Source organism: Brachionichthys hirsutus, chromosome 18 (genome assembly GCF_040956055.1).
Source record: "Brachionichthys hirsutus isolate HB-005 chromosome 18, CSIRO-AGI_Bhir_v1, whole genome shotgun sequence".
Classification (NCBI taxonomy): Eukaryota; Metazoa; Chordata; class Actinopteri; order Lophiiformes; family Brachionichthyidae; genus Brachionichthys; species Brachionichthys hirsutus.
Window position 1 is genome coordinate 7,912,190 of NC_090914.1, and position 16,773 is coordinate 7,928,962.

The 16,773-nt window shown below is 46.6% G+C and overlaps 1 protein-coding gene across 1 annotated transcript in view; it reads left to right on the top strand.

Annotated features, from left to right (window-relative positions):
- The window catches only part of LOC137907759 (homeobox protein Meis2-like), a 43,594-nt gene that overhangs the window by 25,296 nt on the left and 1,525 nt on the right, over positions 1-16,773 (top strand). Inside the window, exons 4-5 of the mRNA XM_068752115.1 lie at positions 12,616-12,674; positions 14,240-14,329. Of these exons, the coding sequence (XP_068608216.1) occupies positions 12,616-12,674; positions 14,240-14,329 (149 nt within the window). The remainder of the gene's footprint in view (positions 1-12,615; positions 12,675-14,239; positions 14,330-16,773) is intronic.

Here is a 16,773-nt window from a genome sequence, read left to right on the forward strand (position 1 = left end):
TGTCTGCAGAGCATGTAGATAAACGGAGTTTAGCCAGCTCTAACTCACTGCTTTGTAGCTCTCCTCACAGCAGGAGCCCCGTTCTCACTCAAAACATCGACTTTTTTCTTCTCTCGCCCTCCTTTGCGGATTCCTCTGGAATTCTACGGAGCTAATCTCACCTAAAAGCAGGTTTGCATGCAAAATGTTATGAACCCTCCAGCACAATGTCTGGCAACATCAGAAAAAAAAAAAAAAAAAAGAAAGAGTCGCCAAAGCCAAATTTGTTTCTTCATTTAGCAAAACATTTTCCACTCTCCCTTCCTCAGGCCAATGAGACATTCAGGAACACTGGCTTTTATGATTTTTTTATGATCCAGATTTGGTGGGCAAGCCCATTATATACAGCAAAAAATAACTAATATTTTCCAACTGCAACATACGGTTATGAAACTGGCTTAACCACCTTTTTTCCACATTCATTATAGGTTTTATGAATCTGAGTATTTTTTCTCTCTCTCCCCTTGCTCCTCCTATAATGCCACCTATTCCTTATTTTTCTGTCTATTTCTGCCACATTGGTGGTCAATTGACGAAAGTTGCTGGTTATCTATCTAACTTTGACCCAGATGGAAATGTCAGGCCTTTTTTTGGCTGCAACCAGGGACTCCTGGCAGTGGCCATCTTATGCCCTTGGCTTTCTAAATATACAGCTGGAGTGTGGAGAGGTTGCAGCTGTGTGCATGTTTGTGTGTGTGTGTGTGTGCATATCTCTCTTGTGTGTCTGTGTGCGAGCATGAGTCTATACGTGTGTCTGACTGCGAAAGAGACCATCGCTGCCAACACAAGCATCATGATCCCTGTCATTTAGGGACCACTAATTGGCAGTTAATTAGCAGAATTGACTCTGTTGTCGGATCCCAAGTGCCAGCCCCCCTACCAACACCCCCTACCCGCTAAGTTCATTTGATCTGGCTGCTTTCTTGGTGCTGTAATAATAATCCCGTTTAATCTCTTCTTGGGGGAGGAACACATTTGGAAAAAACATATTTTCATCACTGGCAGACTAAAATAGAACAGATTCCCCGTTGTGGCCGGTTTCATTTTGTTGTTCGTTGCGTTCAACAAATGGGTGCAATCACGGACACATGGCGCACTCACAGGATCAGCCACGAGAGTCTCCAGTAGCAGATGCTAGTGTCGGCCCCCTGTATTTAGAAAAGCACTCGCTCTGTGTAAGTGCTGATTGCACTCTCGGTGTTACTAAAAAGGACACACTTCCAGTTCATAAAGCTCTCAAACGGGTCACGGCGTGGCATGGACTCGCTCCAAGACCACGGAGCAGCCCGGTGCCCACCTTTATGTAGGTCTAGAGTTATGAAAAGCAGGTGGTGCTTTAATGAGATTGGCAGTGTTAGGCAATCATGTTCAAAAATCATTGCTTTTAACTTGTTTTCCCATTACAAGCTCAAGACTCTCTAAGGCTATGAAATTCCCCCAGCAAAGAGTCAGACGAGGCAAGATAGAGAGGCAACGAGCTGAAAGACGCATTACACAGAGAGAGAGAGAGAGGAATGGGAGGTCTTTGTGCTCCTCTGCTCCTTTTGGCTCTTTTATTCCTCAACGGCTTGGTTTTATTGGTGGGTCGTTTAATAACAAGGGCTCCGCGTTTGAAATGAAGTCGAGCTGCATTTGCGTGGGTGAGCCGTTTTCCCCCCCTCCCAGTTTTTTATTTTAAGATGGTAATTTCTACACTGGGGTGAGAACTGTGAGAGAGAGAGAGAGAGGAGAAACAGCAAGAGGGTGAGAGTGTGGGAGAGAGAGAATTCAGGGAGAATACAAGGGAGGAAAGTAGGTTAATTTATTTCATTTGCAGGAAGAGAAAGAACTTAAAAAGAAAAAAGAAAGGTTGGTGATAGTGAGAAAGCAAGTGCAGGATGCTGTTTTCGTGAACACACAGCTTAATGCACACGGGCAGCCACAGTAAGCCTGCCAGAATCTCTCTGCGCCTGAGGCCATCTGTGAGCAGAATAGCAATTTTATTACTTTGTCATTAAACCAATTTCACAGCAGTATTGTTTGTTAATGAGCAGCCGCAAACGAGGGGAGACGTCACGTACTAGAATAGCAGCAAGATTTGTGACCCCGGCTCTCCTCTGTCTCATCCTGACAACCTGTATCTCATTCTTATTCCCCCGCTCCTTCTGCAATCATCTTCTTCAGCATCCTTACCGTCATCCCGACTCTCTCCCTGCCGCCTTCCCGTCATGCTCATCCTCACCCTTCCCCCCCATAGGGGTCCCGGGCTCATAAAAGGTGAAACCGCCGAGAGATAAAATGCAAAGTCTATACAGTGAAGTCTGTGTTTATGAGATTCAATTTGACTTTAGAGCTCATCGGAATGAACGCTCTCAGGATGTGCAGCTGGAAAGCCCGGGATGTTGGCCTGTTATTTAGCTCCAAAGCCCAACACGTGTGCCAACGGACGGACTAGTAGTGAATAGGTCCGTAAATCCTTTGGGTTGTATGCTGGATGATGTCATGCATTTCTGCGATTTATCAGTTGCTCCATCACTGTTTTGCATAGTGAGCTTGATCGGCGCTGTAGTCGTGCATTTAAAGGAAAATCCAACTCCAGGCCGGAGTCAGAGAGGACAAGTCGTTCCACAGGAACTGGAACGGCTTGTTTTCACAAAAGAAAGCCATTTGCTTCAGCTGCTACGGTGCTGTGTGTGTCTTTATGACCAGTCGCTCTGTTTGTGTTCCTACTCTGGAGGTCAGTTGGCAGAGATTGTTGGTCTTTGTGCAGACTATGACACAGAGAGAGAGACACAGAGAGAGAGAGAGGGATTTAAGCTGAGGCCCCAGAGGATCAGACAACCTGACAGAGTAGATTTGGAATCATTAGTTTTATCATTGAGGGAGATAACAAAATGAGTTGTGTGTTAGCCACAGGGTGCTGGAGTGTGTATCTCAGTAGTGATGTGTCTTGAGCAGCTGAATGTTGTAAATGTGTTTAAGTGGACGGTGTGTGTGTGTGTGTGTGTGTGTGGAATGAAGGGTGAGGGTGTATGGAACTAAAAAGGATAAAGGTGACCAGGTGTGTAACAGAATGGCCTTGAGGGTGTGTGTGTGTGTGTTGGAGTCAGAGAGGACAGGATCTCCTTCTTTGGCTGAGCTTTTTAAACTCTGTGAACCTCTTCAAGGTATTTTCTCTCTGTCCAGGCACGCTCGTTCATTCTCCCCCCTCTGTTTCTCTTTACCTCTGTCTTTCACACTTTACCTTCCCTCTATCCCTGTGTTTGGATATACAGTAACAGCATGCAAATAAGCGTGCTCTTCCACCTTTGTTTTGTTTAAGTGTGTGTGTGTGTGTGTCTGTTTGTGTGGCGTAATATTCAAAATAACTTCCGTGGACCTTCCTGCCTTTCTTTTTGTGACACAACAGAAGTTGGTGCTTTTAAATGGGGTGGGGGGGGGGGGTTGCAATCACATCCTGAACAACACCCCCGATGTGTTATTCTTACCTGTTGTGTCTGTTTCCTGAAGCAGTGATTCGTGGCCTGGTGCCCTCTGTGGCTTTGAGGTGCAGGCCAATAAGCCTATCATGGAAGACCCTATAAATCAATATGGCTTTTTGCTTGTTTAAGCCACACTCTGCCCCAGTTCAGGCCTGTTATGGATGAGATATCAGGACTCGGTGCCAAGCAGAAAAGGAGGGAGTCGCAGGGCCTCGCTGCAAAAACAATCCAATCTCAATTGGAACGCTGCCTAAATGTTGGTGATATCAAACCTGGTAATTTGCAATTTGGCATGGGTGAGAAATGGGCAGCATAACTTTACCATGCATGTGGACTGCATGTATCAATGCTCAAAATTCACTGATGGAATTAGCCACAATTAGCCAATGCTATTAAATGCGTAACAAGATCCAGAGAAACCCCCAAAACCCTAATCTCAGGTTTCTCTCGCCCCGGCCTTATGAATATTTATTCCCCCCATTTCCGACAGAAATGTTTCAATTGGGAGCATGTGCAGCGAGAAGGGAGGGCAATGGGAATGCTTTTTCTTGGATGGCCATGCAGGTTGTCTGCTGTAAACCCTCTGCCCCCCCAAGATAATTATTCCCAGCTATGAGTCGAGTAAATATGAGTTGTTAAAATATCCTTCCGTTGTGAGGTTCAGAGCCCTTTTTAAAAGCGATAAAACCCATTTCCGATCAGGGATATTTCAACCTACAAAATAAAATGTTTAGAGATAGGGTTTACTGTATTTGTATTTTTACGGCTCTTATGAGGAGCTTTATCACTCGTGACAGTTCACAGACTTGTCCTCAAGGATCGTATTCTGCAGTCCGGGGTAAAGTGGATGTAGCTTTAGTGAAACGGGGATTGTTTTGATTCTATAACATATGAAGGAAACCAGTCAAAGCTGATCTGAGAGGCGGAGGGCTCGCTTCAGGCCATCCGAGTCCCTGTGGTCCTCTCTGCTGTGGCAGGACTGCTTTTGCCAGCAGTCCCCTACACAAACAACTGCTATTTATACCACTGGCCTGCTGCTGGGATTTTTAGCCCTAAACTCTTCGTGCCTGCACATGTGCGTTTGTTTGCCTCGTGTATGTCAAAGCGATTAGGTGCGATTGGAACTCGGATTAATTATTCAATCGGAAAGACAGAGGCAAGCCGACAACATTTGACCAATGACTCTCGTGGTCAGTAACACACTTACTCGGCCACACCATGGAAACGTGCTCGGCGCTCACACGCCAGAGACACAATCATGAGAACATGGTGACATCACAGGGAGAAAGGGAGAATCCCTTTCCAAACCTACACGTGCAATGGGTCCTGCTTGAACCAGCAGTCAGGCTCTCATAGACTCCGAGCATACCCGGAGCCCAATGCCGGAGAAGCAGCCTGTCCTTCACATAGAGCTGTTGCTTTTTCCTTTGCTCAAACTGCCGTGCGTTTTCACTGCCCTAAATTCAGGGTTCGCGGCGCAATAGTAAAGAGTAAAAAGTGGCCAGGCGAGAGGGGGGGGCATGGTGGGGAAACGGGGGCACCTCCCCCATTCTGCCTCCCTTCAGCGCTGATTTTGGCAAATACATTTACGATTCTGGAATACGTTGATGAGTTGATGCCTGTAAGTGCGTGTCTGTGTATGCAGCACATGCATGCTCACAAGTGTACTCGAGCATGTTTTGTATGTGAGCTGTGTGAGAACGCAACTGTCAAAGCCTCTCTTGGCAGGTCCCCCCTTTTCTTCTCTTTGAGCTGAACCCATTATAATCTTAAAGAGGGAAAAGAAGAGGCATTTGATATGAAGCAAAGGAAATAGGCTGGCCTTATTTCCTCCCTGGCTGCTGCAATGCAGACACTTATGTTGCGTAGACGATTCAGGCAATTGGCACTCAATTTTGTTTGAAATATTACGCCTCAATCATGTCATTATCAGCTTCCCCTGGTAATCCACAAAGCCGCCCTGTTTGATATCTGACAATAAGGGGGAGTCGCAGAGTCGCACAATCTCTCACTCGATTGCCAGGCGGGGAGGGGGGAAAAAAAGGTTTGAGAGCGAAAGGGAGCAGAATACGATGGAGCAAGAGACAAAGACAGGGTGAAAGAAATAGATATGGGAAGAGACAGGCAGGCTAAAAAAGTCACACATTTGTATGATAGCAGAGAGAAGGCGATGGAAATGGAGATTATACCTGCCCTCTCACAGATACATACAAAGGAGCCCAAAAGCACTGGAATTGTGGGAAAAAGAGAAGACTGGGTAATAAGCATGGCAGTCTGTGCGGCTGAGAAAATGGGGCGATCTTGGATGTGCAGCCACTCATCTCAGGAGGACTGGTGGGAAGGCCTGGTTCTACTGGATTCAGTTCTTCACTCTATTCTCCCTCTCTCTCCTCTGTGTGCGTTTTAATATCTGTGTGTTCGCCAGTCTGCAATGCCAACAACATGCCTCTGCTGTATTGCTTCCTGGCCCTGCATGAAAGCAGAAAGCCCCCATATTAAGGTGAGAAGCTGGCCTACCAGGAATGATCGCTACCTTCCAGCGCTTGACGACCCCCCCCCCACCCCGTCACGCGCCATGCGCTGGATCCTTTTGACGGGAGGAAGGCGTGTTGCGTCTTTTCAGAACTCTCTTTAAACAGCAGAAAACACAACTGTTGGTCCCTCAGCTTCTGGGCAGGCAGACAATACGATTTGTGCACCTATGCACTTTAATAACGTGTTGTCTTAAGGGAGGGGGAGCAGAAGGGAGAGAAGAAGGGAAATGCGGATCAACTATTTTGTTAATCTTCATGTCTGGTGGTGATATTCACAAATAACAGAGTCCGCAAAACACCGCAGGTCAGAGGTGCCAGCCTCTGAGGAAAGAAAGGTTAACGACTGGAAATATTAGGGGACTGGAAAAGAGGGAGATGATTCCACCCTCCCTCCTGACATCAGAAAACTGGTAGAGCTAGGGTAGGTTAGCCTTGCTGGGTTGCTGCAATAAGGTTTCTTTCATACAGGTGTGTTGACGCCTGGGGCAAGCTTGGCCCCGGTCCATTCCGTTCACCCGGGCTGATTTGAACAATAACTATCGCATCTCTTAAAAGAGAAGGGAGGGTGAAGCGTCAAGATGGAGATGCCTGAGAGCTGTGTCAGGGCCAAGAAAAAAAAAACACTGCCGTTGTCAGAGCTTGTTGTAGTGGAGGAAAAAACGGGCACGTTTTTTTTAACCCCCCCATCCCCCCTCCATAACCTCTACATATTTCTTCTCCTCTATTCTCTCCCTCCACTTCTGCACTGGCTTCAGTGTTTTTGTGCCGTAGGACAGAGTGCGTTGCGGAGACGGAGGAACAAAGTGCTGCTGTCTGGAGCAGCAGCTGCAGCTTGCTGGATCAAAGGGGCAACAAGCGTAGTTTTCCTGGCCCAACGATGCTCTGGAGGTGTTTGACGGACAGTCAGCAGCTGAGCCGAGCAGCCCGCCATGCAGGGGTCAGGCGGCTGGACTGCAGGCCTAGGGGTGACATGCCTTTGCTGGACAGGAGAAAGAGGGGAGACAGAGTTAGATTGGAGGGCAAATAAAGAGGGACGTCCATGTTGGTTTTCTTTGTAGTTCTTCTCGCTGTTGTTTGGGATTATCATTGTACATTTCCATCACTCAAATTGTCATACTGTAGGATATCTCCTCTTTCATCGTGCGACAGTGGGCGCTCCTTACTCACCGTAATGCATAGGTGGTATTTAAAGGCCGTTATCCCTGGAATAGCATTACACTCCACGCTGCACTCCGTCTCTTTGGTGATGACGGGAAATCAGAGCAAGACAAGCGCAACAGACAGAGAATGAGCGCGCTGCAGTGCTATTGATTTATTTTAATTAGCTGCTGGTTAAACCGTGTCAGTTTGCAGCACAAATATACAATTCTTTGTCTGATTTTACACTCCAGTCTTAATGAGTCGCACTCCCCGGGTTTCAGAGAGGAATGACTTTTGCATTTGAACTGACAGAGCGGTGCAAATGTTACTCATATAGGGCTGGGGGGATGCCACAAAAGGGCACCGAGTGGAGTAATAAAAAGGGAAAGAAAAACAGGTCAGTGAAAGTCCATAGAGGAGAGGTGAAACAGTCCCCCTTTGAGAGGCAGACAAAAGAGTGAGGAGGGATGGGGGGGCATGGTGCAGGCACTGTGGATGAGAGAGAAGGAGAGGGAGACAGAGGTAAAACTATGTAAACACAGTGGTTGCCCTAAACGTGGGCCCTCTTTGACGTTCCTAAAAAAAAAAAAAAACGATCCGGCCTCGCTCTGCTTAACATCTGCACTAAATCAAACACGGGGGTGAGGTAATGTTCGGCCGCCTTATGTCGGTTGACTCCTGTTTTAACTTAAAGAAGGGTTTTTTTTGGGAGAGGAAAAAAGTAAACTCCATATCTGACAGCTTTGGGATGCTTTCTCAACCCTGGCCCATCCCTTTGTCCTTCACCTCCATCCTGGGCTCCTTTGTGATGGTTTATGATAAATCCATAGAGGCTCTTGGTTCAGTGTGGTGGCAAGCTGTGTATAAATGGATACAGGGGGCCTGTTAGGACCATGTGAGCGGATTCAATCAGTGTTGTTGACACTACAGTAGATCAGTGTTGGAGTTCAGTAGCCCCAGACTGCCCCACGGTCTGACTGGTCCATAATTAGTGTTTGCTTATACTAAACACACCCACCTCATGTGGTTAATTTGCATGCATTTCCCGGTCAAAGGCCACAGAGCGTTCCGTTTGGACTGTCTTTCTTTCTCTCTTTTTTTGGCGAGGGTTGGAATCAAACTAAAGCCTTCCTCCTTTGATTCCAGTGAGATGTGACTCAATTGCTGGAGGTTTGGAATCTTTATTTCTGTCTGCAGCAGAGGTATGGAAGCAATGATCTTTAATAAGAACCAGAGGACCGTCATGTTTGTAAGCAGTGATCAGGGACTGAGCTCAGCACATTCTTATTTGGATTGTGTTGCCTCTAATCTTCCCGCAAAGACCGACAGGGGCCCGGCGATTTGACTGACAAATGGAAACTTGCCTCCTCTTTCCCTGGCATATGAATCTTCGAAATGGGCATCTGCAAGTCAACCATGAAGGCAACAAACTGCTAACATTTCTGTGTCACAAATTGGAAGCCAGCTTCTCGGTTTGCACATTCTATAGGGCTTCGTTTGGAGCATTCCGTCACTCATTTCTTGGAAAGGACATGCTTAGTATTTCTGTTTCTCTCTCCTGGCTCTGGTTCAATTTCTTTCTTTCATCACAAACTCGTCAAACGAGTGACCCTACTGCTGATTGGCTGCATTCTCCCTGATCTCCACATCAATTGGCCAGCCATGCAGCAAGTCTTTTTCTCTCTCTCTCTCTCTCTCTCTCTCTCACTCTCTCGCTCTCGCTCTCTCCCCTCTGTCTCTCCACATCTTTGGCGGCGCTCCAGGCGAGGGTGGTTTGGCATGTCGATTTCTCGAGGAAGGAATGCTGACAACAGGAGCGAGTTACCAGGTGTGGCTGTGAGTCAGTTAACCTGAAACAAGGCACGTCTGACACATCGAGATGAGGAAGTAAGAAAGAAATGATTGAATGCAAACACCAGAGTTTGACAGACTGGTTCTGTCGTGCTGCCGTTTTGGAGATCATTTGTTAATCCTCAGACCGGAGGTGTAACCTTCCAAGTTATCTGTCAATCTATGAGAGACTATCTTTTATAGTCAAAATTACGGAGTCGGTGTGTCGTGTTAAATCTAACCACAGGATTAGAACCCGAGTCTATTGTTGGGTCTCTAACTTTCTTTCACCCTCAACACATACAGACCCTTGGTAAAGCAAATCACTGAATACTACCCAGGGCATTTGACACCTTTCCAGATACCCTCCACCCCGTATGTGCAAGCGCATGTTAGTCAGCACTATTTAAATCCATCTTTTCTTTTACTCTGCATGGCAGACTAGTCATAAACATGGAACCCTATACCATCCATACACGTCTGTAGACGCGTGTCGCTCAGGACAGTTCAGGGTATTCCAGTGAGAAGTGCTGCTGCAGGCCAACTGGCAGTAGCACGTGAAGAATGTGCACATATGAACGCAATGTGTGAGAAATGCACATATTCACGTGCATTCTTTAAAAAAAGATTTCTCAGCACTGCAAAAGGAGTCTTTGATATACAACTTGTAAATGGATCTGAGGCTCATTAGCTAGTAGGATCCAGTTGGTCAAGCTAAACAACAGTGGTTTGCTGCCCCCTCTGGCCCACCTTCTCCTTGGGATAATGTAACAATTCTGAGCTGTATCCTCAGGAGTGACCTCCATTCGACCCCCTAACCTTGCCTTTAATGGTTTGTTTGAAGACAGCATGTAGTTCCCATGCTGAGCGGTACTCTGTGTACTGTGTGTTCATGTGTGCATGTTGGTGTTTCTGGGCGCTAACACTGAGCAGAGGCAGGCCATAATAAGCTCGACCACCAGATGTAGATAATAAAACATGGGCTTTGGGTTGGAGGTTTTTCGCTAGTGTCCCCTGTGAGCCTCCTGTCTTCTGGTCCGCCTACAGACACACTGGCAATGGTTGTGGTTATGTCCATGGTGTCGATGTTTGGATTTACAGCGTGCACGCATGTTTTAGCGAGTGGTTGGGAATTCTCAGTCCCTGTGGTCAACCTCTGGGTCTCACTCAGGGCCTTAGGTCCTCAAATCTATCCATCTATCCATCCATCCCAGTTGACTGGCCTTCATCTCTGGAGGATTCCTGGTCGTGTTGTTCTAAATACACACCATTAGCAGCTCACGGGTCGAGGGAAAACACTGCTATCTGTCCTGGGTCTGATAATCTCAATTGGCTTTGCTCAGACTGATAAAAGGTGCTCTAAGGCCACGAGAGGGGTCCATTGGTCGCCCTGCACTCCCCCCCCCCCCCCCCCCCAGGGCACCACATCGACTCCTAGTTACTATGGAAACTCATTTGTTGTACAAAACAGAGCCTTTATGTGTGTGATGTGATCGTAGTCAGCCAATAGGGAATGTTGACAAGCATTAGGTTCATCCCAGAAGGAGGAAATATTTGATTATCCATAAATTGCAACGAGCTGTTTCCACACTCACGCTGCTACATTTTCATTGGCCAGCAAGCATCCTGGTGACTACAGATTTTCTTCATGTGATATTAAAAGAAGTGTGGGGGGGACAAAAGAGGAAGGAAACTTTGATCATGTAGCACACCCTTCATCTACAGTCGACGGAGACCATGTGGGCAAATTTAGCACCTGGGAAGAACATTCCTAATATTATGTGTTTATGGTTATGTCCCAGAATAGGTAAGAAAGCACATGGTTGTGATTTTGAACCCCTCGGTGTGCTCACAGTGGAGGAACACGGCAGCAGACTTTAGTACAACAGACCTTGTATGCTGAGCTTTAAGGGGGATTGTGATAGCAGGAATGTCTCACTGCTTACCTGCTCGGCTCGTTTCGATGCTGGGAGCAACTTTCTAAGCATCGCAGATATTTTCCGACAGTATAGCCATCTAAGAATGCTTTGTTACCTCCTTTAATTAAAGGTATCTCAAAGGTTAACCCCTTTTCCTCCCTTCAAGCCCAAATGATACATTGCAATGATAGAATTTACAACCCTCCTCCCGTCCCACTCGGGTTTTTTCTCATTCTCATATGGATGTGTTTTCTCTTTTTTCTCTTTGGGGGCCCGCAGCACCCCTGCATATACCTGCACTTTGGATGCCCCCTGGCAAATAAGCGCCACTTCTTTCTTTTCCCAATTGTGCATTTTTACCATGTCACTTTGAGCCAGGAAGATTACAGGCGTTTAAATTCATTGGAGAAGGTAAGGGCAGGTATCGGGCCTTCATGGGGGATTAGGAGCCCAAATTGGTTCCAGCTCTCACTTCCTTCTAATGACCAGTTCTTTGGTCGGAATGATGGTGCCATGGCCTGTGCGTTAGAATAAGGTGGAGGGGCATCCCCCCCCCCCCTCGCCTCTCTCCTGGTACTTTTTTGGAACCAGTAAAGGACTCCATGCTGGACAGCTCCACCGTGATTTGAAACCCCTCCTTAATATCAACCACATGGTGGTACCTGTAGAGCTTTGCCTGCTCTTCATTCTTTATATATATATATATATATGTATTTGTACGCTAAAGTAAATGAGAAAAAAATGTTTAAAAGATAAAGAAAGGGAGAAAGGCGGAGAGCTTGCACCACCTGAATGGGCAGCTTGCACCCTAGGCATCCCATTCCGAGTTAAAAAGGTTGCCCCTGGCTGGCAGTCACCTCCAGATGACCTCGGGCTCCACACTGGAAAAGCCACAGGAGCAAGGCCGGCTGGGTAGGCTTTGTGGAGCTGCACTTATTCGCCGCTGTGGTGGTGATAAAACTTCAGACAGCCTAATTGATGGGCTCGCTGACATAACAATACCTTGTGAAAGCACGGAGCGGCCCATGCCTGGTCCTCATTTCTAGACAGCTGGAAGGGGAGCAAAACCCCCTACAATGCAGCCAGAGTGGGGTCTCACAGAGGGGAAGGGTGGAGGTAGGGTAGGGGTGGAATGGTGGGGAGCAATGAAAGGAGCCATTTGTATCCTGCAACTTTGCTAACTTAAAGCTTACTTTGAAATTCCAGCGGGTGATAACACTTCAGAAATAACTTTGCTTTCGAGATGGAGCCATCGACAGGAGTTTGCGCTGTGCTTCGGAAGTTTGCGTGAAACCGGCTGCAGGAATGACCAAGAGAGACACGGGAAGTGAGGGATGTGCCACGATGAGGGTTGAGCTGCACTTAATACTTGAGGAATGTCTCCCTGGTGCCTATAGCAACCAAACGTAATCAAAAGCTTTATTAAAACAGAGGGGGATAGATCATAAGGAACATTAAAAGTATCCCTCACTGGGTTCCCAAGTCGGCACACAATTGCCCTTTTGTTTGTTGCTGTTGTGTTGTGAACGCCTCTCTCTAGGACTCTGAGGCTAATGTTGCCATCAAGTCATGCAAAACTGTTTTTCCTTTGTGGTGCCTTGTGATGAATCTCCGTTTGTGTGAATGAGAGGTTGATTTAACGTTTGTTTTTCTCCTCTCTCTTGTTTCTTCTTCTTCTCTCCTCTCCTCCAGGTTCATTAATGCCAGGAGAAGAATAGTTCAGCCAATGATTGACCAGTCAAATCGAGCAGGTAAAACAAAAAAAAGGAAATGAAGCGACTCAGCCGACGTACAGAGGGTGCTTCTTCCCTCCTTTTCTTTTCTATGCTGCATGAAAACACCCTTCCAAAAAAAAAGCTTTGCTGGCATGCATCTCATGCCTGAAGCCCAGTTTTGTTTTTAAGTGGTATCCTACATCTGCTAACCCCCTTCCCGCCCTCGCCCTCCCGTCATCCCTTTTCCCATGTTCTCTATGAGATGCGTTCATGCAGTGGTGTGGGCTGTTTGCTGATTGATTCTAATTGGAGATTTCCTCGTCTAAGTGGAGAGAGAGGTATATTAGCACTCTCTCTGAGAATCACTAATTGGACACAAGAGGAGTGCCGGAAATGCTAGCAGCATTTTTTTTTTTGAGCTATCTCCTTTTCCTCTCTTCAGTTTTCCATCTCTAATTGGCTTTTTTCATTTATTGTTTTTTAGTAGTCCATGACCACGTTCCAAATATCAAGGCCTCCGTATAGCTTCGTTTCAGTTTAACGGCATTATTTAGTGTATTTTCAATCATGGAAACTGAGTTAATCGCGATGCCTTGATTAAATCTAATCTGATTATTTGCTTTCACGCCAAAGCAGGCAGGGATTTCCATTTATTTAATCGGACAAAGCTCCATATTGTTCGTTGATAACGCCTGCGTTTTCCATATCTATTGTGGTCAGATTACAGAAAGCACAAACTGAGAAGTTTATGCACCGCCGTCCAATTTTGTGGTAGGACGCAGTAATTCTAAGATTCATTGAGCATTAACCCTCGCATCGCCAAAAAAAAGACAAGTCATTCTTTGTTTAATGACATGTTCCGACATATGTGGGTGACTTTCCCTTAAATTGCTGCTCTCTTATGTGCAATATTTGCACCAACTGTGTCCCAATCAACAATCTCTTCAAAAACAGCATGACTAACAGCTCCTCTAATCATTACAAATTACAGATTATCCGAGATAATGCCGCTACGGTCCTGGAATACGCAGTCTTCAAAGAGCATTAGTTCATTAGGGATAATAACAGGGATGACGAGATATAACTGAGCAAAGTGATTGCTGCTGCATCCCCTACCCAACGGAATATCAAATAAATCATTCATAATATTGAACGATTGCACAAGTTTTGAATTATCGACACGTAGGGAGGTGAACGCGATGACTCATCTGGAGCGCTGACAGGGTGAATTGCCTGCCGTGGCAGAAATACTTCCCATCCTGTCAAACCGCTTGTTTTCTTCTCTGTTAAAGAACAATGCGTCTCCTGTATTTGTGGTTTCGAGTGACACTGAATGTGTGTCTGCTAGTGCAAGTGTTTGCACAAGAGTGTGTGCATGTGCGTGTGTGTGCTTCCATGAGCCGGGACCTTCTGTATGCATGTTTGCATGCCACGCACCAGTCAGTGCAGTCCACAAACATGAGCACAATGTCTTACAGTATGTTTGGGCTGAAGCTGGGACAATTGCTGATTGTCTGGTGTGTTCTCTCTTCTTCTTCTTCCCCCTCCCATTTTTATGTCCACGTTTTGACTACAATCAGGTTTTCTTCTTGATCCTTCAGTGAGCCAAGGGGCGGCGTACAGTCCAGAGGGCCAGCCAATGGGCAGCTTCGTGCTGGACGGTCAGCAGCACATGGGGATCCGACCGGCCGGTAAGTCCTTCCCTCAGGTCGTGCCTGCTTTGCCAGAAAACCAGTTCTGTACTGCGTTATCACAAGACCCGTCGACACTGATCCTCTGATCCCTTGACGCTTGTAATGTTGCATGAGATTTAGTGACCTCTGTTTGAATCAGGTCCGAAAGTCACCCACGTAAACCGAATGCCATAGCGACTCTCTTTAAAAGCCTGTTGTCTGTCTGGCTTGCTTTTTCCAGTTTGTTTCTCTAACACATCTGGGTAAATCTTTCACATATGATTGCAACAATGGGATCTGTGGGATGCTATGGAAAATAAACACACCTCTTAACGCCTTCCACCCCCCCTCTCCCTCATCACTTTCAGTCTAATCCTAACCAGCGTCTTCCTTTGCTATCAGTGGGTCTCCTCCGACCTCTCTGTGATTCAAACTCCCGCTGACCCTTTTCTGGCATTTATCTCCTCTTTCCAGGGCCTATGAGTGGAATGGGGATGAATATGGGCATGGATGGGCAATGGCACTACATGTAACCTCCATCTTGTAAAGCAAAACGCAAAGAACAAGGGGGAAGTAAGTACTGGGATCTGTTCTTTGTCTTTTACACTTTGGGGCTTTGGTTTTGTTTTGTTCCACCCGCAATTCCTTTTCACTTCACCAGAACTGCGCCATCTTTTGCATAAAAATGCACCAAGCCTACACTCCCTAGCACCGACAATGATGAGCTTGCATGCATGGGTATTTTAGGAGGATGCTTTATGGTGTAGAAGGGGGGGGCGGGGGGGGCAGCCAAGGATGAACCTGAAAGACTTGGCGATGGGGCGGGAGGAGGAAGGGGGACATTCCTATGAGAGAGAGGACGGGACTTGTGTGGGCCAGACAACAGGAACAACAACAGACGAAGGAGGGGAAGAAACAACCTGGCATGGCGTGCAGAAATTTATTTATCACAACAGCGCCATCGCTCTCACCATCCCGGACAGCCAATGCAAATGTTAGACATTTAGGGAAAAAATAACATCTCCAGGGGAAGGGGCTGACGGGGAGAAATTAAGCAGGCTCCAGTGAAGCGATAAAGAAGGAGAAGTGAAACTGTCCTCCGAGTGACATAAATCTGTCTTGGGAAGGATTGATGCCCAAATTATCTTATATGCAAAGACGGGAACAGCGCAGTACATTACGGTCCCCGGGCGAGATATACGGGCCGTGGGTGACACGTCCGATCCTTCACTGGGGGTTTGGTTTGAGCTGTGTAAAGGGAGGAATGAGTGTGTGTGTGTGTAGGGGGGGGGGGTACTGTGTGTTTTGATTATTTTCTACTGGAGGGGGACGATTTGGGGAGGGGGAGGAGGCTGGGGCCTGTGACTAACCTGACCTGAGACTCACAGACAAGAGCATGGAGACATTGAGATAAATTTATAAGGTTGTAGATACAAGCATGACTGCACCTAAAAGGAGGGAATCACACACACACACACACACACACACACCCTTATACGGCTAAATGGCGACAGTCTGATTAAGCCGGCCATTCTACCTCCTGCTAGTGCCACAGTGCTGACATTTGAAAAATCAAGATGTATCGCATCCCAAAGGCAGCAGGGCAGCAGAGATTTTATTTTAACACCTAAACTCCCTTGCCCAATGAGGCACAATATAATAACACTTACCTTGATTAAAAGAACCCTTTATATGTAAATGGAGCCGGGATCTTCCAAAGGGTCACAGCAGCAATTCTGCCGACAGAGATCATTTCACTCTTCTCGTCTTTGCTTCCTCTCTCTCTCTCTCTATCTCTCTCTCGCTCTGTCTCTCACTCATTTCCTCTCGACCCCTCCTGTCTTTGCTAATGGCAGCGGGGGAAAAAAAAAAAAATCAGGAAGCAATGTTCCCTAAAACAGCCACACAGAGACAACATTTGCTCAGGTTGGCTAATTCTTAATATAGGGCTATATAATGTCGAGACTATTTAATTACATAACATACTTTATGCTTCATGACCAATTACATTAATAGCTTAATACAGAGGAATATTATCCCCTCTTGATTTGATTACACAGCCACACAATATGCTGTATTCGGTACTTAATTATGGTCAGCCATTGAGCAGGACTGCCATAGCAGAAGCCTGGAAGGGAGGTGAGCAGGGAGCGGTGGGGAGAGAGGCCCGCTTCGTCCTCAGTTATTGTCTTCAGATGGTTTTGCCACTCTTGTTAATAAAGGAGGGGGGGTCTCAGATCTACTTAACGGAATGACTGCGCCTTACAACAGTGGAGATTACCAGATTACAGTGTCAAAAACATCTGCTGGGTCTTTTAACAGGAGCTGCTCTGGGTTGTATGGCGGTGAGGGCCCCCCCATCATACCCCAACACCCTGGATGATTTATTTTCTTTATGACCCCAGTAGTGAGGTTTTAAGAGACCTGCTCCAACAAACATGTGCATTTCAAATGAACTGACA